Here is a 26,336-nt window from a genome sequence, read left to right on the forward strand (position 1 = left end):
TAATTCTTTTTATACATTTGATATATAGTTGTATTTGTTAAATTTAGGGTTTAGGAAATAACATCGATTACATCTCATCAGAGGCTTTTTTAGCCACACATAGAGACATAAAGTCCTTGGAAGCTTTTTATTTCATGTGTTTTTCGCCTTTTCAGTCGTCGACTTTCATTTTTCTTTAAACTAAATTCACATAAAGTAAATGAGCCTCAACTCAGAACACGTGAAATCCAAATTGTGAGGCGATGCAAGTGCAATTCTTTTGAGACAAAAGAAGAGGCATAAGTGTATTCATAACGTTGAGCATGAGGAAATACTCCTACTTCACTCGCACTATTTTTAAGTCTCACAACTACTTATAAGCACCATAATTTCACATTTACTAGTAGTTCATTATTTTTAATTTTTTTTTTCTTATTTATATTTTTTATTAAACAAATTTTACAAATATTCAAAAGTACTAAATTTTCATTAAAATAATGAATTACCAATTGATTTTTTTTTTCAAAATATGTAATTAAAAAAATTATATAATTAAATAAAATAAATACATAATTAGACATACACATTTATTACTCCACAATCCACATGGTATTACTAGGGACCATAACTAAATCAATCTCATTTTTGTTTTAATCCTTTTATTCCAATCATAAAAAATGTAGCCATCCCCACATCCGGCATGAGCGGTGCCACGAGGACCATGGCCCTCCTCACGACCCCTTTGAATCAATAAACTAACAAAACATTGATAAGAACGTACTCTCTTCGTCTCAACTAAATTGAGTCGGTATTCCTTTTCGGGATGTCCCAACTAAGTAGAGTTTTTTTTTTCTTACAGTAAAACAAAACATCTAATCACTCATTTTCGACCAAAAAAATAAAACATCTAATGACTCATATTTTATTCCATCACCTATTTTACTTTCTCTTTCTTTTTCTTACTTTATTACTAGTACTTTATTCCTATCTCATACTTTTCAATACTATAACTAATTAATCTCCGTGACCAAGAGTTTTGACTCAATAGTTGGGACAAAGGGACTATTACATTTTAGGTTAATATAACTCCAAAATAAATGAGTTATTTATCCTATCAAATTGGCGTAGGTTTAAGTCATCAATTGAAAATAAGAAAAGGAAATTGAAAATCAGTCAACAATTTTGATTTCATATTGTGTTACTAACTATTGGAATTTTGACCCAGTGAATTAATTTAATTTGATCGATTGTTGGAATGAAGGTTGTAATTGCTGGACCGATATGCATATAATACTATTACTACCTATTTCGAACAAAATCGTCTAGAGCATGGTCACTATGTATTCGGTGTAAAAGATGATAATCTCAGTCCTCAGATATAAACATTAATTTTCATACTAAAACTGAATTCCCTGTACTTTTGAACATGTCATTAATTTTCTATATTTATGGAACAAATTAATGGTACGTATAACATAGAAAGCGCAACGGCTTTATTCATTCGTCGAACCAAATTCTCTAAAGGGGTGTGTGTTCAGCAGCCCAATTAATCATGGATTCATGATAAAAACTAAGTAGACGAAAATTAGGATAAAAATATTTTTTGAGCCATAATAATATTATTTTTATATTGTTGGCAACCCCATATTCACATTAAGGACTTAAAAAACTTTTTTAGGGGATCTCTCAATCCTTACTCGGGCCATTAATGTTTTCATTACAATCTGGATGAAATTTTGATCTGATACGAATAATATAATTTATGCTTTAATTCAGACTTCTAAGAATCTTGAAGCCTTGACTCTAAATCAATGTTGCATTGTTATTGGATAATCTCCAGAAAGTGTAATGCATAATAGTGTGATCTAATTGCATTCAAATTGAAAAAAGTATTTATTCTGATACAATTCAAATGTAGTAGTAATACATTAATGTAGCTTTCCTAAATTGCATTTCCATCTTCAACCTTGAGGACTCTAACGTTCAAATTTTCAACACACTAATTAAAACAGAATTTCCAAAAACTATACAGATATTATTATTGTGAATTTCATTACTTGTACTTGCTATGTTTTGGATTTTTTTCCTTGCAAAGAACTGTGTGGTGGATAATTTTGGCAAATTCCAATCCAACAATAATTGGGCCTTAAGCCCAACAAATAAGCCTTCAAGCCCGCTGACAGAAATGACACAAACGCCCTCATTTTCTTCCCGTTGGCGAAAATGGCGCCAAAAATGACGTGGCTCTCCACAACATCAAACTGCGCGCCAAAAAAGGAACCCTTATTTACTGCTATAGATGGCGCAGCTCCCTATATATACCTCGCTGGGTCCACACCTTCACCTCCACCGTGTGTAATTGAGCAGCCATGGATGCCAGTCAACAATCTCCGATGCGTTCCTTTAAATCGAAAAAGCTTCTGAGTTCGCCGGCGCCGTCGGATCGGAAGGTCTCTGACCCGCTCAGCGTGCAGACCCCCGGGAAGCCGGCGTCCCAGCCGCGGAGGCAGCGCAACCACACCGTCGCTCTGTCGATTTCGGATATCAGGAAAGCAGCGATGAAGCTCCGGGAAAGGAGATCCGATCCGCCTCCGAGAACCGACGAGATTTCAATTTCAGAGGAAATGGAGATTGCAAAGGTGAAGAAGCCGGCTTCAGCTGAGATAGAGCTTCCCCCAAAGTGAGTGTTTATTCGGATTTATGATTTTTTTTTCAGATCTGCAAGTTTCCAATCTATTTTGTGAATCAATTTTACTGCTGTTTGCTCAAACAATTTATGAAGTTCATTGGCGGTTTTTGTTTCCTTTTCAAAATTTCGTTTTTCGTTTCTAATTGTATGTTTGATGTTTAATTTTCAGATACGAGTTGTTGGAAAAATTCTTCAACAGCTTGGATTCTTCAATCAGGTTGCTCAAGTTGAAGGGATCTGCAACAACATTCAGCAATATAAGCCCCCAAATAGGAACTTTGACCGACCGGTATGCAGAATCTGAGTTCAGATTACATTTTTATTATTGCTGTCAAGCATCTTCAAGTTTTGATTTGTTAGTCGGCTTAAAATTTCAGGAGATTTACATACAGTCATTTAGCTCAACTGAAGTTCATCTTGCCTGAGGCCATTGTGTTGGAAAAAACCCTTCAACACGATGAGCGTACATGCTGTATGAAACCTGATCTCCGCATCACATTGGATGTTGAAGCAATCAAGACCAAAGGAAAATCGAAATCTGGAAATTTACAGCTGCGAAAAGTATTCCACAGCCGGCTTCTGGATTTCATCAAATCACATCCAGAGGTAAATATTTGTACTTCAAACATTCTTATTCGGATTTACAAGTGTTTGTTTCATTGAGCATATGTCAATTATGAAAATTTGGTTGAAAAAACTTGTCACATTGATGAATCACACAAGTTTTGTGCAATGCATTGCAGAACAAAACTATTACAAATTATTCGGTATTAGACACTCACCGCGCTCTAGTTCATCTAGTTTACCTATTGCCATAGAACTGTATGAACATACATATTCATAAAATTGCAAATCTGCTCAATGATGTGCTTGGACCATTGTTGTCGCTCATATGGAGCATCTTTTAATATGTGTGCTTGGCTTGATCACTGTCATTGACTTTGTGGCGCTACCATTCTTCTCGATTAGTACTCTATTAATTAGTTACAAATTTCCACATTCTGAATTCAGGGCGATGAAGTTCCAGAGGAAGTGCTACCGGAGCCATTTAATCGACCGAAGGAGGGTCTAAGTACAAATTCAGCTCAAACTTCTGGCACATCTTTGACTGGTCAGAGTCAGGGTGTGGCATTCTCAGGATCATCAGTTAAAGCCTCACTTCTGCCTCCATCATTTAAAAGGAGTTTTTCAATGCGGAATTCTGGTCATCAAGTGGAAAAGTTACGGAAAGAACTGTCTTCATTTACTGTTGCTGCTCTTCCGTCTGTTAATTCTGAAGATAAATCTGCTGGATGTAGCTCTCACCAAGATATTAGTGAAGATGAATCTGCTGGAGGTAGCTCCCACAAAGATATCAGTGCAATTGGCAGAGTTTCAGTTGTGGAAACATGCTTTTCATATGAAGATTCTTCAAATAAAACATTGTCTACTTTACCTGAAACCCCGGTGAAATGCATCAATTCTGTAAAGGAGGATGAGATGGCTTCAGTACTTAAAACGCCAGTGGGCATGACATCGACTCCAAAGAGTGCTACGCCTGCGCCTCAGCCGACTAAAAGATGCTACATGAGTCCGGAGAATGATTCATACAGACCACCAAGCAAACTTGTTAGACGGCAGCCCCCAAAGAGACCTCTGATGTTTGATACTCCGGAGAAGAGTGTGAAGAATGATGGTAATGAGGATGTCCGGAGAGGGAGCTCAGCAGCTCGTGGTGACATCTTCGACATTCTCCCAGAGTCTGTTATACAATCTGTAAGCCTAACTAATCTCACTTCATAGTAGTTGTGAAACTTAAATAGTAGTAAGATTTTTCCCTTTTCTGATGAACTGTTTGTTCGCATCTACAGATTCAAGAAAAGGAGAGATTGACAGCAATGGAGCAGGAGCCAGCAATCTCTCAAGCAATGAGGCGCCGGAAAATGATCGCTGGCCTTCCGAAGCTCTTTGACAAGATTTATTTCTTCTTCCAATCAATCAGACGCTCAGTAGTCACAAAAGAGGAGCTGATTCAGACACTCATAAGCCAGCTAGATATTGTGGAAAAAAGTAAGATCATTTTAACCAAATCGAAAGCTCTGTCATTCTTTTATGTAAAACTTCCACTAAACAAATTTGTTACAACAGAGGAGGTGGAAGAGCAGCTCAGATTGCTGCAAGAACTAGCTCCGGAGTGGATTTACGAGAAGCTTGCAGTGAGTGGTGATCTCCTCTTCTGGTACGACATTCATCTTCCTTCACTCTACCACCATTTCCACACTCTGTACTCCAACGAACAGATTCATTTTCGACCTTGATCTCATCCTAATCTTGTCTCTTTCAGTGTCAAGAAGATTTCGAGCCCAGAAGCCATGCGTACGAGGCTGTCCGAGGCGATATGAACGGATTAAGAAACTATGTAAAGGGCATTGTGATAACTAACAGTGATTGTTCTTCAATCATCCATTAGTTCATTCTTTTGCCACTGAAGAACTGACAGAATTTGCTCACCTCTGAGCTTGAGCCAGAATTAAACTGCTGTAATTTAGTGTTGGGATATGAATTACAACAACATAGAAAGTGAATTTTTCCCATTTTGATTTTATGTGTAGCAGTTTCCAAACTGCAGCTGTAACTCTAACATTTGATCATTTGGAGAATAATGCAAAATATTTTCATTTTCATGATTAATCAATTGGAAACTAGAGTAATTTAATATATAGACTTCTTGAACAATTTTGAATCGACCAAAATTACTCGGTTAAATAACTATCCATTTCCAATAATTTAAACTGACCAAAGAAACTTTTTTTTTAGTACATGTACAAATTAGATCATTATACATTTTCATTTGATCATTATACATTACTCGAAGGGAGTATTTTTGCTTGTTTGATGACAAGCAAAAGACACATGAGTAGTATCTTATCAGTATTAGAAGAATTGAAAAAAAAAATGAAAATATGTTGAATTGATGTGTTCGAAATAAAATAACTAATTGTTAGTACATATCAGAAAAATTTAGCCATATTTCACTTGAACTTTACTTGTTATTTTAATAAGTTAATTATCTGCATGAACGTGTTAGTTCCTTGTCACAAAATGACCCAAAATAATTTCAAATTTCGTGGGTAAATTAATTCAACCCACTAAATTAGTGAAGTCACAATCTAATACAAACTGACTAACAACATTAAATTACTCTATCTCAATCTACTACTCCTATTACATTTTTCATGTAAATGTGGCGATTTATCAAAGCCACAATGCGTAAGCAAAAAAATAAAAAAAATTCCGTTGCCGGGACTTGAACCCGGGTCTCTCGGGTGAGAGCCGAGTATCCTAACCAACTAGACTACAACGGATTTATTACTAATGTGATTTTTTTATTATATACTAGAAAAATCAGTATGACTTTTGAACGCACGTGGCAGCATAGCATATGCTCAGCCCAAATTTCTGACTAGCCTTCTACTCAGATACAGCGGAATTGGTAGGTGACAATTTAGAAGCCGATTTTCACCTATAAAACAATAGATCCCTTTTCATATTCCCGATTTTCTCAACCACTTCTCCTCTCATCACCGGTTTAATTCGGTAATCTAGTCGACAATCAAGACTCTCTTTTTTCTAGCCTAGAATGCGTCCGTGTGTTTGTGTTTTAATTTATCAGTAAAAATCTTTTAGTGACATCTTCAATGATTTATTTAATCACGCACCCATTTCCTTGTTATGTCAATCTTACATCCGTATTTACGATATGCATCGGGATTTAGCATCTCTCTCATTAGTGTGATTATTAACTGATCCAACTCCTTTCCCTTTAATTTTAGGTGTTGTTTTAGCATTATGGGCGCGATGGAATTCTTGGGAACACCTGAAGGTCAACTGTTTATAGCCGTTGCAGTTGGTCTCGTTGGTGTTGGTGCTGCTTATTTCTTGTTATCATCGAAGAAGTCCAAAGGTTTTCATTTTATATTGTTGATGTATTTTGCAGCTCAACCTTTTGTTTTCTGTGATAGCTCTAAATAGTGTTTCTTAATTGGGCTTCAAGATTGTGTTTTTTTCTACTTATTGTTATGGGTTTTTTCTACTAGTGGTTATGCTTGTTTGAGTTGGTGTCGAACTTGAGATTATTGAAGCTCTAGTGAGAACCGGACATGACTATTATGGCCTGGCTTTTGTAAGTGTATGTTCATTTAAATTTATTTATGGAGCATCGAGCTTGATATGAAAATTGATGATATAAGTGAATATATGTTGGAGCATGTTTGAAATATTTATCGGATCTCTATAAAGCAAGCCTTTGGAGAGCAAATTCATGTGATGTATCCACTAGTTTGTCTTTAAATGCTTGGAAATAGTACATAATGATACATAAGATACAGTAGAATTCGTATTCTCTACTTGATTTAGTATCTTGTGTGGTGGACAGTGTGCTTGGATGCCGACAATTTCAAGGAGTTCAAGCTGGTCAAGAAAACACAACTTAGTCATAATGTGGCTAAGTTCAGATTTGCTCTACCTACACCAACCTCGGTATTGGGACTACCTATAGGCCAACACATAAGCTGCAAGTCAGTTTCAATCTTAGTTTTGTGCTCATGATTTCTCTCTACTAAATTCTTTCGTTGATTACTAGCCATGGTTTTTACTTACTAGTACTACTTAATTCTTTGTTGTCTTATACTTGAAGGGGTAAGGATAGTCAAGGTGAAGATGTCATCAAACCTTACACTCCGACTACTTTGGATTCTGATGTTGGATATTTTGAGCTAGTTATCAAGGTGCATCTTCTTTCTGTGGGGCATCCCTTTTGTTTTGTTATGTATCTTTATATGTATTCATTGACACTTTTTTTGGGTTTGTTGTCTGTGTTTGTTGACCTTTTATGTATATTTTACATTATGCCAGATGTATCCACAAGGAAGAATGTCCCACCATTTTAGAGAAATGCACGAAGGAGACTATCTGGCTATAAAAGGACCAAAGGTATCTTTCTGTCCTACTATGGTCTCTTTTTAAGCATTCATGAAGAGATACAACTTAATTGTATTCAGAAAGTCCCTCCATTGCTTCCCTCAGGCAGTGAAAGCCAAAGTATAGGAGAAAAATGGGGTGGGGGTTTAGATGGAATGATCCCAATGCACTTTTTGAATTGCTTACCTTTTCACTCTGAATTAATGTAGTCTTTGCTTCTTCACTCTAACTAATGCGTGAAGTAAGAATCTCTTTTAGTTAGAAGGGATTCTGAGCTCATCAAGTCAATCTCATGGTACTTTTATGTTCCGTTTGGAGATATAAAAGCTTGTTTGGCTTAAAGATTCACATGGCCACTGCATTTGGCGTATCATGACCATGTACCCTCATAAGATCCTCTAACACTTAGTGTATACCTTGTTGAGATTGTTACACACTTCCATTTCAGTAGGTGGGAGATGTCTAGGCTAATCATGGTAGACCATATGCAATCCTGTCACTAAGTAAATATGCACAAATCTATCAAGCATACTTATACTGTTTTAAAACCTTGTTGATGTTAAAATGACAATCACCTAAGAGCCTACATGTAATCTTTAATGCTCATTTGAAGAATCTCTCATATTGCTTTTGTGGATGGTTGAGACCATATTTGAAACTTTTTGCTATATTCCATTGTCGCTAGGGCCGTTTCAAGTATCAACCAAATCAAGTGAGAGCATTTGGAATGATTGCTGGAGGTTCTGGAATTACCCCAATGTTTCAGGTCTATATTTAACATTATTTCTCCCCCCCTCTCTCTCTGTATAACAAAGGGGGGGTGATTGATGATGAATCAAATGGAATCACAATGAACAATATCTTCATATTTCTTGTTTTTGTGTGCAGGTTGCTAGGGCAGTTCTTGAAAATCCCAGTGACAAAACAAAGGTTCACCTGATTTATGCTAATGTTATGCTTGAGGACATTCTCTTGAAGGTGATATCTATATCATATATGATCTACATCATATTATTGCTTAATAACAATATATTGGTCATATCACTACAATAACTTGTATTTATTCCGATCGAGTACATAGAGATGATTCAAGTTGTGTCTGGTCTCAACTCTCAAGTGGTTTTATTTGTTGGTTTCAGGATGAATTGGATAATCTTGCAAGAACATACCCTGATTCATTCAAAATCTACTACGTGCTCAATCAAGTAAGTTTACCACTCATTAATTTGCTGGATTTGTTGTAAATTCTCCTAGTCATTATTATCCTTGTCACTTGAATTGCTGTAAATATGTCTAGTTATATTGCATTGTGTATTACAGTTTTACACGAAAACATGTTGACTGTTATGTCGATGTGATTAATAATCAAATGGTTTGTTAAAATCTTTGAAATTGGATATTTATTCCCATAGGAGCTTATAAAATGCTAACTTATCATCATATCCTCTTAATGTTAACTGAGCTTGCATGAGTATGTGTCGAGCCAGTGATACTCAATAGACGTCTCTCACTTTTAGCCTGTTGGAAAATATTAACTAACTTTGAATTGAGATGATTCGATACTGAAAATTCTTATAATTTTCTCAGAAAGAAAAGTTGAGTAGTACAAAACCGGCACTCACGCTTCCTGATTCTTGTTTGAACTTTTTCAGCCTCCTGAGATATGGGAGGGAGGCGTTGGATTCGTGTCAAAAGAGATGATTCAAGCTTACCTCCCACCACCAGCTTCTGACATCCAGGTTTGTGAAATCTAACCAACGTTACGTTACAATTGCAGCCTCTCGAGCACTAACTTTGTCCTTTGTCTCTGCAGATGCTGAGATGTGGTCCACCTCCCATGAACAAGGCCATGGCTGCCCATCTTGATGCTCTTGGCTATGCCTCCGAGACCCAGTTCCAGTTCTAACTCTGTTCAACAACTTTGGCCTTCATTTTTAGCAATCTTCATTGACATATTGTTTTCAACAGCATAAGGGCAATAGTGTTTTCTTCCAAAACTTGTTATAATTGACGAGCTATAAGCTTTACATGATTCGGTGCTTATTCATTAAATGGGCCAAGATATAAGTTATTAAATGAATTTTTATTTGGACATGTTCATATGGTGATTGTGAATGCGTTGTCATAAGTTTAGGTCGGTCTAGTTCGGTCTGTTGGAATATATATTATACTCCCTCCGTCCCGTTTTAGCAGTCCCATTGACTTTTCTGCCATCTTTTTGTAAAAATGATAAAAAATAGTTAAAGTCGAGAAATGGTAAAGTAAGAGAGACAATAATATAGAGAAGAGTTTTATCTACATTATTGTCTCTTTTACTTTACCATTTCTCGACTTTAACTATTTTTTATCATTTTTACAAAAAGAGGGCAGAAAAGTTAATGAGACTGCTAAAGCGGGACGGAGGGAGTATGTTGGAGTACTAATTTAGTTTGGAGAATATATTTGAGAGGAGAATGGATGGAATATATGAAAAATGTTTTAGGAGAGGTTGGTGACGTGGATAAACAAAAGAAATACTTTATTCTCAAAAAGTTGTGAAAAATGGTACAGCTATGCCATATTTGTAGGCATTCATTTCCTATTCTAGAATTGTCTACTAGATTCTTTAATATTTTATATTTAGATTTTTATTACATTATAGGGAACTCTACTAATATTTAGATATTTCTATTAAAATATCTAGATAGTCTCCTACTTAATTCTTTTATATTCTAAATATCTATATTCTAGAGAATTCTATCTCTAATTAATTCTACCAAAATATCATATTTTCACACCCCAAATTCTAGATAATACTAGATATTATACTAATATCTAGATATTTATAAAATTAAGTTTATATTTTTAAAATTCCAACACGTTCAAGGTACCATTTTTGTCTGAAAGATAGAATTTTTGGTCCGAGTTGATGGCAGAATATCGGTTCAAATTTCAGGGCGGGTTGTACCAAAGCATTTTTGCTTTGACAACAGTTCTACTTAAGGCAAAATGCTGGAAACATAGCATATAGCTGCAATGCCACCTACTAAAATGTCAAATAAATTAGGAAAGATTATAGATGCCCAAGGTTTTGGTTCCGGCGATTCACCGCGGAATCGTAACCGACGATTCCGGTTCCGAACCAGAACCGCGACATTTTTTACGAATCGGAACCGCCATATTTGGAACCACGGGCCGATTCCGGTTCAAGATTTTACGAACCGAAACCGTCACTGAACCGCCGGTTAATCGGCTGTTTCACGGTTCCGGCGAGGTATTCGAGGCATCAGCCGTGGGCAGCCAAGGAGGAGCTTTTCAGACGGTTTTTTGATCGGAACCGGCGGTTCCGCCGGTTTTGTCTGAAATTCAAATTTTTTTATTTTATTTATTTATTTTTTAATTCCTTATTTTGAATTCAAATTGATCCATTTCTCCATCCATTTTTATCTATAAATACCCCCTCTTATCCTCACTTACATTCACCCCATTTCATGTTTATTTATTAATATTCCGACGACACTTGTAAATTATATCACATTGTTCTATATGTATAGAAAATTGTAATGTATTGTTGTCCGTTATAACTCAGATTCAATAAAATTGATATGATTTTCACCTTATTCGTCTTATTTCAATTTAAATTATCCATTGTGTTATTCCAGTGTATTGTATAAGTCCAAAATTTCAAATTACATATAAAATAAAAAAATGAAAAACTGCCAAAATTGCCAAACCGAACCGGAACCGTGAAATAGCCTAACGGTTCGGTTTCGGTTCCACATTTCCGGAAACCGGAACCAGCAATTTACGAACCGTGGGCATGTCTCCGAAAGATTATTGCTTGTAATTGTATTCTATTTCTATCATTAGTAATTATATGAGGTCTGTCGTACTTGTGATTTTGAAAAAGATAGCGGCAATAACTAGTGATCATGAAGATTGATTATCCAATTATGTAGTACTAGAATAAGGTTAGTAATAAAAATCTGAATTATTTGATCGATTCTTCATAAAATACTAAATCCTTTTCCTAAAAATCAGTTTTCCTGAATAAAAAGAAAGGATTGACAATTGACAAACGTCCCTTTTCTCCGAGGTTTGTTTGCTTTTACTTGAGCTTTCACGTCTCTCTTGCCCCTTTCTCCCTCATCACACACTGTAAATGACAATGTAATCTCTCCCTTCTCTCTCTCACACACAGAGCATACCTCGTTCTTTTTCTGAATTCTAAATTGGGTTGAGAATCTGATACCATAATCTATCTGGGATTTTATTTCTTTCGAATTGCTTCCTCTTTCAATACCCTCTCTCACTATATCACTCTCTCAAACAGATACTCCCTTTTATTCCCTTGCTTCTTCCTTGTTTTCAATAGCAATCCATCTAAATCTAATTTCTTTCGCATCTCTATTTCGGTAATAGACAAACCCTTTCATTCAATTGACACCGACCCTTCCCAGCTTCAAGAGTTTGCTTGCTTTACATTTTATATTCTGTTGGGGCACCTTACCTTGATGCATGCTAGTTAGTATTTTTTTAGCTTAGAAATGTAGAAAATGTGATTTAAATTTAGGGTTCTATTTCAAGTTCGAATCTTGACAAAGAAATTGAAATAGTAATGATAATTCGACCTTTCAGTGCTTGAATGAAACTGCTGATACAAAAGGCTCTGAGTTTTGGGTGTTAGTGAAGTGAAGTATATCAAAAATGGTATCCGTTGCTTACAAATCCCTATTCTGTTGGTTCTTGTTGACATCATCATTGTTCATATTATCTTGGTTGTCATTGCTAAGATCAACTGGGCACTCTCATTCTGTTGTATTTGGTATACTGCCAAGTTCGAAGCTTTTTCGATTCCCTGAAAATTGGAATCTTGATGAATCAGTCAGTGAGAGAGCAAACTGGGATAAGAATTCAGTGAAATGTGGTGCAAATGTGCCAATGCTCAGGGTTTTCATGTATGATTTGCCATCAGAGTTTCATTTTGATTTGTTGGGGTGGAAGGGTGTTGGGGAGAAGGATGTGTGGCCCGATATTCGGGAAAAGGTTCCCGACTACCCTGGTGGGTTGAATCTGCAGCATAGCATAGAATACTGGCTGACTTTGGATCTCTTGAGCTCTGAATTTGCAGAGAATTTGATAGGTCGTAGTGCTGTACGAGTGCATAATTCAAGCGAAGCAGATGTTGTGTTTGTACCCTTTTTCGCGTCTTTGTGCTATAACCGGTTCTCAAAGGTGAGGCTGGGCCAGAAGAGGAGCACAAATGTCGTATTGCAGGAGAAGTTGGTTAAGTTCTTGGTAGCTCAGGATGAATGGAAGAGGTCTGGTGGGAAAGATCACATCATTGTTGCTCACCATCCGAATAGTTTGTTAGACGCAAGGATGAAACTTTGGCCTGCAATATTCATTCTATCAGATTTCGGGAGGTATCCTCCAACCATTGCTAATGCTGAGAAGGATGTGATTGCGCCTTACAGGCACGTCACTGAGAGTTACGTGGATGACTCGTCTGATTTCGATAGTCGTCCCACCTTGCTCTATTTTCAGGGTGCCATCTACAGAAAAGATGTAAATTGGCTTTGTTTCCTTACCTTTTATACTTGTATATATCTACTATGCCCGTTTGCTTCTCATTTTCTAATTAAAACACGTTCTATGCTTTTGCAACAAAATTGTTGAGAACTACACGCCGTGTTAGAGCCCCAGTCTTCTGTTTAATCTAGGAGTTATTTCTGAATAGAGTTAGTGAAGTAGAACATAAACTAGGATTTCTGGCCTTTTTGAAAGTCAATTGATTTTTATTGGTATGGTGCTCGTTTCTCTGTGTGTGTTTGTGTATGTGTTTGCTCTTGCCTATAGAGAAGCTATTTTAAGCTGCTACTGTAATCTGCATTGCAAAGAAATGCTTTCAAGAAAAAAAGAATGGCTGCTACCCTCTTTGGTATCTGTCTTATGAACAAGGTGCATGATGTATTTTTCAAATAAGAGAGTGATTATCCAACACAAATGATTGAGAATCGAGCAAAACATTGATTCTATACGACACTCCTTTCTGCAAAAACCTGTGTTACCTTAGCTAGCATTGGTTTTCTTGCACCACCTATCCCGGTTAATTGATGGCAGATGCATGATCGAGTTATGTTTTGTTTAACTGCTTCATCTAGCTCATTGTGGTCTACTAGTCGGTTTCATGTTGTTTTTGGATGCAATGCGCTTTAAGATTTTCTCCTCAATTTCAGGGTGGAACAATTCGGCAAGAGCTATACTACATGCTGAAAAATGAAACAGATGTGCACTTCACTTTTGGAACTTACCAAAAGGGCGGCGCTAGGCAGACTTCGAAGGGCATGCGCGCATCCAAGTTCTGCCTCAACATAGCTGGTGACACGCCCTCATCAAACCGCCTCTTTGATGCCATCGCTAGCCACTGTGTGCCTGTCATCATCAGCGATGAGATCGAGCTTCCCAATGAAGATGTTCTTGACTACTCCAAGTTCTGCGTATTCGTCAGCACATCGGATGCTCCAAAACAAGGCTTTCTCTTAAATCTTACCAGGAATATTGGCAGAGAGGAGTGGACTAGGATGTGGAAGCGGCTGCGAGAAATCGAACACATGTACGAGTATCAGTATCCGTCCAAAGAGAAAGATGCTGTTCAGATGATATGGCAGGCCGTCTCCCGCAAGGTTTCCGGCATCAGATGGAGGATTCACCGGAACAGGCGATTTTCTCGAACGATCGCCCACAGAAGACAAGCTGTTAGTTCCAGTTCTATACCGAGGAATTTTGGTTGATCAATCTTGTTGTCTTGAAAATCTGTGGAAGCTACGGTTGATCTGGTCCACTTGTCTGCCGGAGATTGACTGGTTTGAACAAACGGAACGAGGAGGAAGCCAGTGGCCGGAGAAATCAATGGTCCGAATTCTGGAGATCAGCTGTAAGCTTACACAGTTGATCAGTTTGTTCATTAATTCAACCTTTAGTAGTAAAAAATGTTTGTTGTTTTAACTTTTTTCATGTACTACTTCCAGTTGAGTTCAAGATCATTGCTCTATATACGAAATTTGTAAGAGAATATATGAAATTATAGTAGTATTAATATTAAATGTAAACTAGAAATTAATATAGCTAACAAGTTGCAACAGATCATACAAATCGATTGAACATTGCAATCTGCTTGCAGTTTCTGTTCACCAAACTTTACATCATTCTATTGCCACTTTCGATTTAATTTTACTTAAACTCAAATATTCCCTTAATATTTAAATAAAAGACTCAACACACATGAATAAAAAAAGTGGAGGATTCGTTTTCCGTTGTTACGAGAAAGAAAAAAAAAACATATAATTAAACCCTGTAATATTCCAGCCATGAGAATAAAAGTACAATGCAGTAGTATTTTGTTTTTAGTTCACATAATCGCTATTTATGATTAAATTAATCTGAGTAATTCAATACACCTATATGTAATTTAGTGAATTGTATTTTACTGTGGATTTTGGAGCACAAGAACAAAACAACGTTCATATTTGCAGAGATAGTGGCCAACCAACTTTCGGCTCTTCATGCAAAGCCAAATTTAAAGGTTTTCACTGTATATGCACTAAATATATTCATTGCAATAAGCATACACTCTTTTTTTCCATTTCAATTATATTTAGTAAAGTATAATCAAAATCATCAAATTTATAATTAAGTTCCATAAATTTTAGAGCCTAGATTGTCATTTTCATTAATCTCTTTGCAGTTAAGGTGGAAAATGGTATTGGGGATGTTGTTTCTTTGTTTATGCGACAAGGTAAAATGTAACCTAGCTAGCTACTACCAATGAATATGATGAACATTTTTCATTAAACGGCTAAATTAATTATTTAATCAATGCAACTATGCAAGTAAGCTATGTTATACTATGTAGTAGCGCATACTTATATGGAGTACTAAATAATTTCATGACTTGTTTTTAATAACTCAAATTCAATTATCCAGTTTAAATGGTTTATTAACATTTGAACGTGTCGTGCCGTTCTCCTCTTTTTGTTAATTAGTGTCGGTTTGATAGTCAGTGAACTAATTATTACAGCAATAAGATGAAACATCAAATCTCAAATAGCATGTTAAAACAACAAAGATTTCATGCCAAAACTTTTCACCAATGACAAAGTAACTAGCATTGATCATGAGAATTTGACCAATCAAAAAGTTCAATTCCTGTACGTATGAATGATTTCCTTTTTGACCATGCAATTCGTATGAGAAATATAGCAATTATTTTTTTGTTACATGTGAAAGTACTGTACAATTTAGTTGCAAATCGAAAATAATAAAATTGTATTGATTTATACCGTAGTTCACAATATGGTTTCAAATTTTAATTTTGACAATACCGACTAAATTGATCATATAAATATTTATAGAAATTATAGATTTCTTATCACTTTTGCAAGTAAAATTACAAATATATCATAAGTATATGCTTCATCAATAGATGGGATACGAGTTCGATAAACTAACAAACCACCTATATTATGGACTAATTATTACTATGTAGTAGTATAAAATACTAATACTAGTACTAGTACTAAGAAAATGTTGTTACTGAAAAGCATCATCGTCTACCTATGAATTAGGCAAATTGACGAAAAATTATCAAATTTGATCAAATTTTGGTACATTCCATAGTTTTGAAAGTCAATCTTAAATTATGATCTAGTATACCATAATTTTATCATCAATTTATATTAAAATTGGAATTGTTAATTATAAATAACTGTAAAATCAATTATAAAATCATAAAACTTAATTTTTTGGCATACTCCATATCGTAATTTTACCAAGTTAAAATTAAAATTCGAATGGTTTACTATGGTGGTGTTCGGTTACTAGATAAAATAGTATCAAGATATAATTTAGTTGTGAGATTATTTTAATTGAAGGGGGTTGACTATAACTAACTATCACATGATTATGAGATTATCTATCTATGACTGAGTTGTGAGATTCAATTCCATGAACCAAATACACATATGTATTTAATTTCGAGATATAATTTTGCAAACCGAATATTCCCTCCGTTCCACAGTGGTAGAGTTATTTTATTTTTTGCACTTGTTTTGAAAAAAGAATTATAAATAGTTATAGTGGAGAAAGATAAAGTAAGAGAGAGAATAATATGTGTAGAGAAGATGCCCTCTATCCATTTTAACTACTCTCTCTGTCCCGCTTTAGGAGTCCGAGTTGATCAATTTTGGGCGTCCCGCTTTAGGAGTCCCGGTTGAGATAAATTAATAAAAAATGCCTACAAAGTGTTAAAAGTGAGTCCCAACATCCACTACAACTAATAAAAAAATGTTAAAAATTGGTCCCAACATCCACTAAAACATTTATTTATTGGACACTCAACTAAAAGTGGGTCCCAACATCCACTAAAATATTTATTTATTACACACTAAATACTTTTTTCTTAAAACATGTGCCCGACTCAACCGAGACTTCTAAAGCGGGACGGAGGGAGTATTTATTAGTATCATTTTTCGAAAATGAGTATGAAAAATGGAATGACTCTATGTGGAAGGGTGAAGTATTTCATATGAGGATTGTATTTAAGAGACGAGGGTGGGGACGAATACTATTTTTAGTTTTTAACCCCTTGTGCACGAAAAATAGGACACATTTGTCATTTTTTATTATCCATAGAGAAAATAGGGTAGATTCAAAAACAGAAAGTTTTCAATAACTTCTCTTATTTTTTTTCATTCTCTTTTACTAATACTATAAAATATGGACTCCACATTTCACTGATACTACTTTTCTCTAACTTTTTGTCATTTTCTCTTACTTTTCGATGAATGGAGTGAGTATATTATAACTACTCCACTAACATGAAATAAATGTAATGAAATACCTCACGTGAGCTGACTTGGCATTTCTGCGACAATTGTACTGGCTTCAAGTATAATACTCCTTCAACGGTAACTTCATTTGCTAGTTGGCATAGCATATCACTTGTATTAAATCGAGTATTGCATTTAATTTGGATTAAAACTTGTGCTCCTAAATAGCAAATGGCAATCAATACTTCATGTGCCGTTACATATTTTGTGATTCACTACAATTTTACGAATCGCTTTCCACATTTATTTCACAATTCTAATAAAAAGATTGAAAAAAAATAAACAGTGCCAAGTTTCAAAATAATGAAAATTATAACCTATGCTACTGCAACTATGATTTAGCCAGACACATAAATTAGATTTGTCTAAAATTTTAAAAAATTAAACCTTAAAAATATTGTTTAACCGTAATTTCGAAAAGGAACAAGTTTTAAATAGGTTGAAATTTTAGTTAGAAAAGTAAATACACAAATTATTCGTGTAAAACCCAAAAAAACAGGAAATAAAATTTGCATTAAAGCCAGATAAGCTGTTTTTACCGTATTACTTAATTGAACTTGAAAAGCTCGTTGCATAAATCCTTTTTTTCAAATTCGTTGAATTTATAATTAAACCAATTCAAATTTAATTTCATGAATTCGTTATACATCTAAATTAAAGTCCTAATTTTCAAAATTACATCGTCTCCTCAAACGCTCCTCTCAACTTTTCGACTTCTATAAATTTCCACAACAGTCCCCACAATAAACCGAAACATCATTTTTTCTCTCCATATTTTAATCTCCATCTCTCCAATTTGAAAAAAAAAACACACTATTCACATTTCACTGCTGCAACACTTGAATAGCAAATTCTCAGAGAGAGTTCAATTCACCGTCAATGGCAGCGAATTGCACCAGGAAATTGACGGTGGAGATATGCAACGCGAAGAACCTGATGCCGAAGGACGGCCAGGGCACGGCCAGCGCCTACGTCATCGTCGATTTCGACGGCCAGCGCCGCCGCACCAACACTATTTTCCGAGATCTAAACCCACAGTGGGACGAGAAGCTCGAGTTCCTGGTGCACGACGTCGATGCCATGGCGGCAGAGACGCTTGAGCTCAACGTCTACAACGACAAGAAAGCCGGAAAGAGGAGCACTTTTCTCGGAAAAGTCAGGATCTCGGGAAGCACTTTCGTCAAATCCGGCGACGATGTGCCGTTGGTTTACTATCCGTTGGAGAAGAGAAGCGTTTTCTCGCAGATTAAAGGCGAGATCAGTTTGAAGGTCTCGTACGTCGACGATGAGCCGCCTCCGGCTCCGGCACCGGAGAAGAGTGATGCTCCGCCTGCTGCTGCGGCGGAGGAGAAACCGAAGGAGGAGGAGAAGAAGGAGGACAAGCCGGCGGAGGAGGAAAAGAAGGAAGAGGAGAAAAAAGCCTCGCCGGCGGAGGTGGAGAAGAAGGAAGAGAAACCAGCGGAGAAAAATGCTGAGGCGGCGTCGGCTACGCCGCCACCAACACCACCGCCCTCGACTGAAGTACCGCATCCGCCAATTGCTCAACAGAAACTCGTGCAAGAGAAATCCGTTGCTTCAGATCACTCGAAAAACATGGAAATTGAATCAAAACTCTTCCGAAAAATCTCCAGCGGCAGCTCCGATCGACGGGTCGCGTTCGATCTCGTCGATCCGATGCCGTTCCTCTATATTCGCGTCGTGAAGGCGAAGATCTCGAATCCGGCTGGCGATTCCTCCTTCTGCGCGAAGATCGTGATCGGAACTCACAGTGTCAAAACAAAATCGCTCTCCGCCAACAACGAATGGGATCAGGTCTTCGCCTTCGACAAGGAAGGACTGAATTCGACTTCTGTAGAAGTTTCGATTCGCGCAGAGAAGAAGGTTGCAGAGAAGGACACGACGGAGGAGACCTCCGCCGGAACGGTGTGCTTCGATCTCCAGGAGGTGCCGAAGCGCGTCCCACCGGATAGCCCCTTAGCGCCGCAGTGGTACAGCCTGGAAGGAGAGGGCTCGACGGGAAATGACATCATGCTTTCAGTGTGGGTGGGGACTCAGGCCGACGAGGCGTTTCAGGAGGCTTGGCAATCAGATTCAGGGGGCTTGATACAGGACACCCGAGCCTCTGTTTACTTGTCTCCGAAGCTTTGGTATTTGAGACTAACGGTCATCCAAACCCAAGACTTGCAGCTTAGTCCGGGTACACCTGGTCCCGAGCCTAAGCTTCGGAGTCCGGAGCTCTACGTTAAAGCGCAGCTCGGCGCGCAGCTGTTCAAGACAAGCCGAACGACCATTGGCTCGATCAATCCTACGTGGAATGAGGATCTTGTATTTGTAGCTGCCGAGCCGTTTGAGCCGTTTTTGACATTGACGGTTGAGGATGTGACAAATGGGCAGCCTATTGGGCACGCTAAGGTGCAGGTTGCCACCGTGGACAAGCGCACGGACGACAAGTCAGAGCCGCGGTCCAGGTGGTTCAATCTGATTGCTGACGAGGTTAATAAAGCCTATGCTGGCAGGATACACGTGCGGGTTTGTTTGGAGGGCGGTTACCACGTGCTGGACGAGGCGGCTCATGTGACCAGCGACGTCCGAGCCACAGCCAACCAACTTGCCAAGCCACCCATCGGGCTGCTCGAAGTAGGCATCAGAGGGGCCACAAACCTACTCCCGGTCAAGACCAAGGACGGTACGTGTGGCACCACTGACGCCTATGTGGTTGCAAAGTACGGGCCGAAGTGGGTCCGGACACGCACAATCCTTGACCGATTCAATCCAAGGTGGAATGAGCAGTACACGTGGGACGTGTACGACCCTTGCACCGTGCTGACTATAGGGGTGTTTGATAACGCGAGGTACAAGCACGACGAAGCAGAAGGCAAGAAGGATGTACGCCTCGGGAAGCTAAGGGTACGGCTCTCGACGCTCGACACCAACCGGGTGTACGTAGGCACGTATTCGCTTATGGTGTTGCTCCCGACCGGGGCTAAGAAAATGGGGGAAATCGAGATTGCATTGAGGTTTTCTTGCTCATCTTGGATTAGTCTCATTCAGGCATATGCTAACCCAATGCTGCCCAGAATGCACTATGTTAAGCCCTTGGGTTCAGCTCAGCAAGACATCTTGAGGCACTGCGCGATGAGGATTGTCACGGCGCGACTAGCCCGGTCCGAACCGGCATTGAGTCAAGAAGTGGTTCAATTCATGTTGGATACAGATATGCACATGTGGAGCATGAGGCGGAGTAAGGCCAACTGGTTCCGTGTGGTCGGGTGCCTCTCAAGGGCGGCCTCAATCGCTCGTTGGATCGATGGAATTCAGACCTGGACGCACCCGCCGACGACGGTGCTGGTCCATATCCTACTAGTAGCCATAGTGCTATGCCCACATTTGATACTGTCCACAATTTGTATGTACGCGTTCATGATCATATCGCTCAGGTTCAGATACCGTCAGCGCACATCCTTTGCAATGGACCCGAGATTGTCCTACTTGGATGCCGTGGGGCCTGACGAGCTGGACGAGGAGTTCGATGGATTCCCGAGCGCGCGGTCGGAGGAGCAGGTGCGCGTGCGGTACGACCGGCTGAGGGCCGTGGCGGGGCGGGCGCAGACGCTGCTAGGGGACATAGGCGCGCAAGGGGAGAGATTAGAGGCGCTGTTCAATTGGAGGGATCCGAGGGCGACTGGCATATTTGTGGTGGTGTGCTTGCTGGCTTCGTTGATGTTTTACGTTGTGCCGTTTAAGGCGTTTGTGCTGGCCTTTGGGTTCTACTACCTCCGACACCCGAGGTTCCGCCATGACATGCCGTCGCTGCCGCTTAACTTCTTCCGGCGCCTGCCGCCGCAGTCGGATCGGATTATGTAGGCTATATTGTTTAATTTTATTAGTCCTACTATTGTTAAACTGATGCACTTTCCCAGTGTCCTAGAGATTGGTGTTTTTTTATTTTGTAAACCTGGAGATGGTGAATTCACCCGAATTTATTTATTTTGTGTTAAACTGCAATAAAATATGCATTGAAAGTTGAAACATATCAACATAATCTAGTAGTACTACTCTTTATTGCATTCGAGTATAATAATGATGCTGACCGTGTTTCTTGTTTTGGCCTAAAAAGTGAGTTGAGATTGGGGATTGGTTGGTAATGTCCCTTTCTTTTAATTAAGCTTTGGTGGACTTAAATTTAGTGACCGTTGCAAATTGAGGCGGCGCGCAAGCTCTTCCTTTCCTTCCCTTTTCCTGTTTGATTAATTTTTAACTTTTTTCTGCATATTGTTACACTTCCTATCATACTGTAAAGGATTTTTTTGTTGATATTTTCTTGATCCTGTCACACGGCTGTTCGATTATTAACTATCTAGCAAAGCAAAAATGAAATAAATACAAGAAATATTTTCGTATTTTTCTTACATTCAATGAAAAAAGGGTAAATGAATTAACATTATAAGTCTGATGCTCTAAAATTAGATGTATCTTTTCAGTTAAGAAATATGCTTAAAAGCTATGCTCGCTTATAATAGTTTTTCAAGCTCCATATGAATGATGATTAGAATGATGCTAAAAGTCAATTGTGATCTTTCTACAAGATATATTTCGGTATCTGATGCCTTATTTTGTGAGTGTAACCTATTAATGATTTTTGTATAGGTGAAACTTTTTAATTTGAATGATGTGCCTATTAAATTCGAATTATTGAATATTGAATATTTATATATATGTGAACAGTTACCGTTGGAGAATTCAATAATGGAGTTTTGTTAATTATTTTGAAACTAAATAAGGTACGATTATATTAATATTATCTTTGTACAAAGAATATTTTTATCAACTACTAGTAATTGATCTTATCAGTTTGACGTAAGAGTTTATCCAAATATAAAAGAGATATAAATAAATATTCTCACATCTCATTACACAAGAAATTAGTGAAATACTAAGTACATTTTTATACCTGAACTTTAAAATTAGATCAAACGCTTAAATTTAAAACGTATCTTACATATCTCTGGACTGGCTTTGATGTAATATGGTTGGATGAACTTTTACAGTTTTTAGTCTTTTTTCGATTCAAAAACCCTTTAACCCTCAAGGGACATTTTAGTCCATGTGTGATGAAAGAGAAATGACAATTGACACACTTCAACTTTTTTTTGCAAATTTTCCTATTTTATTTTCATAGATTCATTGAATACAAATTTTATACAAATATGGATAGTGGGGACGTTTCTGCAAATTCGGAATAGGAATTAGGAAATGATGGTAGTCTCTTTTCATCACAAATAGACTAAATTGCCCCTTAAGAGCTAGAAGGTATTTTAGATACAAAAAAATCTAAATAAATGCAAAAGTTCTTCCAGTAATATTACATTAAAATTTAGAGATGGGTGGAGATAATTTTAAAATTTGAGTATTATGCTTGATATAATTACAAAGTTTCAATACAAAAAATATAGCTCACTCTGTAAAATATTAGAGAATATATGCCACCTTACTAATTTAATAGAGATCAACTAGCAATGAAAATTAGACAATATTTCCACATCTCATTAATATTCATGTGATCCTAACGCCATATACCATGTGTAGGCCCATTTTGGCGGTAATAATCTAAGGCCTTTTCCTGATTTGAACTCAATACTAATGTTTGTTTTAGCTTCTCACTTAATTTGTAAAGCAACCATTTTAGTGAAAACTAAGTAACTAATATTCACAAAAGTTCACTTTACTTGAATTTCAATTTGAAGTTATTAGCTACAAATTTGCATGTGCCTCTTGAACGACTAAACCAAGTGGTCCTTGCAAAAAGTCTTTCTTCTTAATTCATTCTGAATTAGTAGTATACTAGATAGTAACATTTAAAATAGAATAATTTTTTATTTCAATTATTTCTTAGGAAAATGAACCCAAAAAGTATTAATATTATCGCTAATTCGTTCGAGGTTTCCTTAAAAACATAGTAGTTATGAAGTTCATACACGGCTAAAATTATTTTGATTGGTTGTGATATTAATTAGTATTTGAGAATTTCTTTCATTAAAGATCACATCATTAATGATATTGTTATATTGCTACAATCAATTTTTTTTGTCCATTCCGAAAATCTACGGTCCGTCGTTCGATTAAAGAAACCTTATACTCTAACTCCACCAATAAAAATCGTACTTATAAATTTTATATTCGTTGCAACATTGTGTAAATAAATTGTCTAAGGAATTAGAAAACACCCTGTCCGGTAAAAAGAGTAATTTTTATCATTTTGGTACATTCACCAATAAAAATCATACTTATTTTTATATAGGTCTCATATTTATTTTAAATTTAATTTACTTATATTTATTATAAAATTAATATATAAAAATTATAGTACACATTTTAACTAAATTTTCATCTCATATTTCTCCACATATTTTAAAATTCGTGTTAATAAAGGGAATTCCTAATCGTGGACGTAGGGAGCACTATGTATAATTGTATATAGTACATGGGATTTATTTAATTTTGTTTCTGCGCGAAATATTAATTGGAGAAAAATTGTTTTTACTCGAAATCACGAGATTGAGTATTGATTCTAAGTTGCAAATATCAAATGATGCATTCTTTATCTTACGAAAGATACATGTAGATGACAATCAATATTATAAACTCGCAATGATTAAATATCAACAAACAAACGAAAGAAGCGATGATTAATTACTCGATAATATTTGCATTGAAACAATAATGTATGTAGCCTTACAAATCCACTTATACCGGCCAAAATTTCATGTAGGTAATGGATCAAAACAAACGACAAACTATTTTAATACACACTCTTATATATATATGATCAATTTCTTGATCTTTTATGTCTCAATCATAAATACGTACACATTTATCAATCAATGTATATACTCCTTAAACCCGAGGAATAATACGTGACACAACAATACTAAACACCCCACATAAATATAAAAACCACCAATTCGAATGCGGTTTTCATTTATTATTGCAATTCAATTTTCAGAAAAAAAAAATAGTAGTATATATATATACCAACCCTTGAATTCTTCCGTTTCCATGTCCGAATTCCTCCAACACCTTGATCTAGGCATATTCGCACGTGCCGTACAAACATATATTGCACTTGTTGTCGCACGCGCCGCAGTGTCTCTTGTCGGAGACGAGTTGCACGCACTCTCCTCTGCAGCACTTCTCCGTGAAGGCGCACTTCTTCTTACACAAGCCGCAGTTTTTGTCGTCGTACTGCAAGTCAAGGCACTTGTTGTTGCAACATGTGGCGTTGCGCCCACCTTCCAAGCACACGTCGTTGTCCTTCTTGCAGTGGTCGGCGGCTCTAGGGTTTTTCTCCTTCTCCTGGAGGAACCGGCTGACACGACCTGTGGCAGCCGGTTTGGAGTGTGGGGCCCGAGAGGGAGGCGTGGGGTCGGGTGTTTTGGCCGTGAGGATTAGGGTTACGGCCATGGCAAAGGCGAAGAGGGCGAATGTCACTTTGATCACCTTCATTTTTTTTGAAGGTGAAGGAGGTAGAATTTTTTGTGGTGTTTATGAAAATGAAGATTTTTTTTTTTTTGGTTATTAGGGGATTAATTGAGAAAAGTGAGATTGGTGATTATGGGGGAATGAGTTTATAAGTGTGGGAGAGGAGAGTTGACGCGGAAATGGTGGTGAAGGCGTGTTGTTGCATGGAGTGTGTTCGAATTTAGGTGTATACATAGTACTTTAATTTATGATTTTGATACTATAAGTTTTGTTGTGTCTATGTTATGGTAATGTGTATGCCATGTTTGATTTTTCCTTAAGATAATCAACATTCATATAAATATTTATGAAAAAAATATTATTATTGTTGGAAAAATACAAATCCTTTCGTGCGCCTATCAATATTGACTATATACCATTAAACAAAATTAATACTTGTGTACTAATAATAAATTAGTAGTTTTTTTTTTACTTCATAAAATGAAAGGAAAACAAAAGTAGGATTATATTATATGGAACGCCAAGATGCGAAAGAACCTTCTTGGTTGACCTTGTGAGAAGCAAGAAAAAAAAATGTATGAATTGCAACCTCAAAAATATAAGGATGCCATCTATAGAAGCAAAGGAGGGGAATCGATTAAGAAATATGATTGACCTAAATCAACACGGAAATCGATTTTATTTAATAATTAGTGACATTTTCCATATGATATAATCATTCAAACTATATTTTTTTTATCCTTTCCAAACTCTCTTTCTTTGGAAACTAAATATAACGCTCTTCCAAATTGGATATACGTACGAGGCAGTGTCATGTACTCATGTGCACCCGACCCTTTCATTTTTCCAAAAATGACAAGTTAATTAATCTGTAATTAAATAAATATATCCAAACTAGTTATCTGCTCTAATTGAATATTTATGAACTTTAATTATTTATTAACTAACTATCATGAACTTTAATTAAATTATCGAGGTTGAGACAAAGCTTGAGATGTAAGAAGGTGGAGATTTTGTGTAAATGAAGTAAATTTGTTCAGTTAATCAAGCATCGGGACTCAATTCAACATATTCAGGAGTATTTTTATAAAATGTTTGAAGTCAGATACATGATTTGCATCCTATGTCAGTCACAAGTTTTCTTTAATAACTTGGCTCGGAGTTAATAAAAGTTGACGCAACAAATAATGTACTAATAAATACGGAGTACATATTATTTGGAGTACATTTTAGTCACAATAATAATATTCTACATATTCAGGGAGTATTTTTTATAAAATGTTTTATAACGGGGTGGTATTACATCTATAGTTTTAGCAAAAACTTTTCTGAACATAAAGTTTAATGAAGAAAGCCATAAA

General features: G+C 36.8%; 5 protein-coding genes and 1 non-coding gene across 8 annotated transcripts; 4 read left to right on the top strand and 2 right to left on the bottom strand.

Moving 5' to 3' along the window:
• Positions 1–2,323: 2,323 nt before the first annotated feature.
• LOC125187692 (CDT1-like protein a, chloroplastic) lies at positions 2,324–5,338 on the top strand. The gene is made up of 7 exons (XM_048084322.1): positions 2,324–2,659; positions 2,838–2,957; positions 3,046–3,274; positions 3,680–4,423; positions 4,519–4,717; positions 4,796–4,886; positions 4,992–5,338. Exons 1-7 carry the CDS (start codon positions 2,349–2,351, stop codon positions 5,047–5,049), a joined length of 1,752 nt encoding a protein of 583 aa, XP_047940279.1. The 5' UTR covers positions 2,324–2,348; the 3' UTR covers positions 5,050–5,338.
• A 601-nt stretch (positions 5,339–5,939) lies between these two features.
• On the bottom strand, positions 5,940–6,012 carry TRNAE-CUC. The gene has a single exon. It is a non-coding gene; the product is annotated as a tRNA-Glu (tRNA).
• A 119-nt stretch (positions 6,013–6,131) lies between these two features.
• On the top strand, positions 6,132–9,721 carry LOC125187200 (NADH--cytochrome b5 reductase 1-like). 3 transcript variants are annotated; one of them, XM_048083744.1, is made up of 10 exons: positions 6,132–6,244; positions 6,481–6,611; positions 7,083–7,224; positions 7,344–7,434; positions 7,562–7,639; positions 8,313–8,393; positions 8,516–8,605; positions 8,767–8,832; positions 9,280–9,366; positions 9,441–9,721. In XM_048083744.1, exons 2-10 carry the CDS (start codon positions 6,497–6,499, stop codon positions 9,531–9,533), a joined length of 843 nt encoding a protein of 280 aa, XP_047939701.1. In that variant the 5' UTR covers positions 6,132–6,244; positions 6,481–6,496; the 3' UTR covers positions 9,534–9,721. The 3 variants fall into 3 exon arrangements, with proteins under 3 accessions (XP_047939701.1, XP_047939702.1, XP_047939700.1); XM_048083745.1 differs by lacking the exon at positions 6,132–6,244 and adding an exon at positions 6,245–6,319 and having other exon boundaries at positions 9,215–9,366; XM_048083743.1 differs by lacking the exon at positions 6,132–6,244 and adding an exon at positions 6,245–6,319.
• Positions 9,722–11,612: 1,891 nt separating this feature from the next.
• On the top strand, positions 11,613–14,712 carry LOC125186019 (probable arabinosyltransferase ARAD1). The gene is made up of 3 exons (XM_048082320.1): positions 11,613–11,702; positions 12,245–13,174; positions 13,846–14,712. The coding sequence occupies exons 2-3, from the start codon at positions 12,314–12,316 to the stop codon at positions 14,398–14,400; spliced, it is 1,416 nt and encodes a 471-aa protein (XP_047938277.1). The 5' UTR covers positions 11,613–11,702; positions 12,245–12,313; the 3' UTR covers positions 14,401–14,712.
• A 3,550-nt stretch (positions 14,713–18,262) lies between these two features.
• Positions 18,263–21,527, top strand: LOC125191007 (FT-interacting protein 7). The gene has a single exon (XM_048088463.1). It carries the CDS (start codon positions 18,376–18,378, stop codon positions 21,358–21,360), a length of 2,985 nt encoding a protein of 994 aa, XP_047944420.1. The 5' UTR covers positions 18,263–18,375; the 3' UTR covers positions 21,361–21,527.
• A 2,655-nt stretch (positions 21,528–24,182) lies between these two features.
• LOC125190975 (stigma-specific STIG1-like protein 2) lies at positions 24,183–25,072 on the bottom strand. Its single transcript, XM_048088418.1, has one exon. The coding sequence runs from the start codon at positions 24,997–24,999 to the stop codon at positions 24,580–24,582; it is 420 nt and encodes a 139-aa protein (XP_047944375.1). The 5' UTR covers positions 25,000–25,072; the 3' UTR covers positions 24,183–24,579.
• Positions 25,073–26,336: the final 1,264 nt, after the last annotated feature.

Source organism: Salvia hispanica, chromosome 5, assembly GCF_023119035.1.
Source record: "Salvia hispanica cultivar TCC Black 2014 chromosome 5, UniMelb_Shisp_WGS_1.0, whole genome shotgun sequence".
NCBI classification, from domain to species: Eukaryota; Viridiplantae; Streptophyta; class Magnoliopsida; order Lamiales; family Lamiaceae; genus Salvia; species Salvia hispanica.

What these genes read in the sequence shown, in the direction of transcription:
- LOC125187200 (XM_048083743.1), top strand. Translation starts at nt 6,288, where the DNA reads ATGCGTCCGTGTGTTTGTGTTTTAATTTATCA. An exon ending in ATTTTGAGCTAGTTATCAAG is followed by an intron (nt 7,435 to 7,561) that starts GTGCATCTTCTT and finishes ACATTATGCCAG; the next exon opens with ATGTATCCACAAGGAAGAAT. An exon ending in TGGCTATAAAAGGACCAAAG is followed by an intron (nt 7,640 to 8,312) that starts GTATCTTTCTGT and finishes CATTGTCGCTAG; the next exon opens with GGCCGTTTCAAGTATCAACC.
- LOC125190975 (XM_048088418.1), bottom strand. Translation starts at nt 24,999, where the DNA reads ATGAAGGTGATCAAAGTGACATTCGCCCTCTTCGCCTTTGCCATGGCC.
- LOC125187692 (XM_048084322.1), top strand. Translation starts at nt 2,349, where the DNA reads ATGGATGCCAGTCAACAATCTCCGATGCGTTCCTTTAAATCGAAAAAG. An exon ending in CAGAGTCTGTTATACAATCT is followed by an intron (nt 4,424 to 4,518) that starts GTAAGCCTAACT and finishes TCGCATCTACAG; the next exon opens with ATTCAAGAAAAGGAGAGATT. An exon ending in GCTAGATATTGTGGAAAAAA is followed by an intron (nt 4,718 to 4,795) that starts GTAAGATCATTT and finishes TTGTTACAACAG; the next exon opens with AGGAGGTGGAAGAGCAGCTC.
- LOC125191007 (XM_048088463.1), top strand. Translation starts at nt 18,376, where the DNA reads ATGGCAGCGAATTGCACCAGGAAATTGACGGTGGAGATATGCAACGCG.
- LOC125186019 (XM_048082320.1), top strand. Translation starts at nt 12,314, where the DNA reads ATGGTATCCGTTGCTTACAAATCCCTATTCTGTTGGTTCTTGTTGACA. An exon ending in GTGCCATCTACAGAAAAGAT is followed by an intron (nt 13,175 to 13,845) that starts GTAAATTGGCTT and finishes CCTCAATTTCAG; the next exon opens with GGTGGAACAATTCGGCAAGA.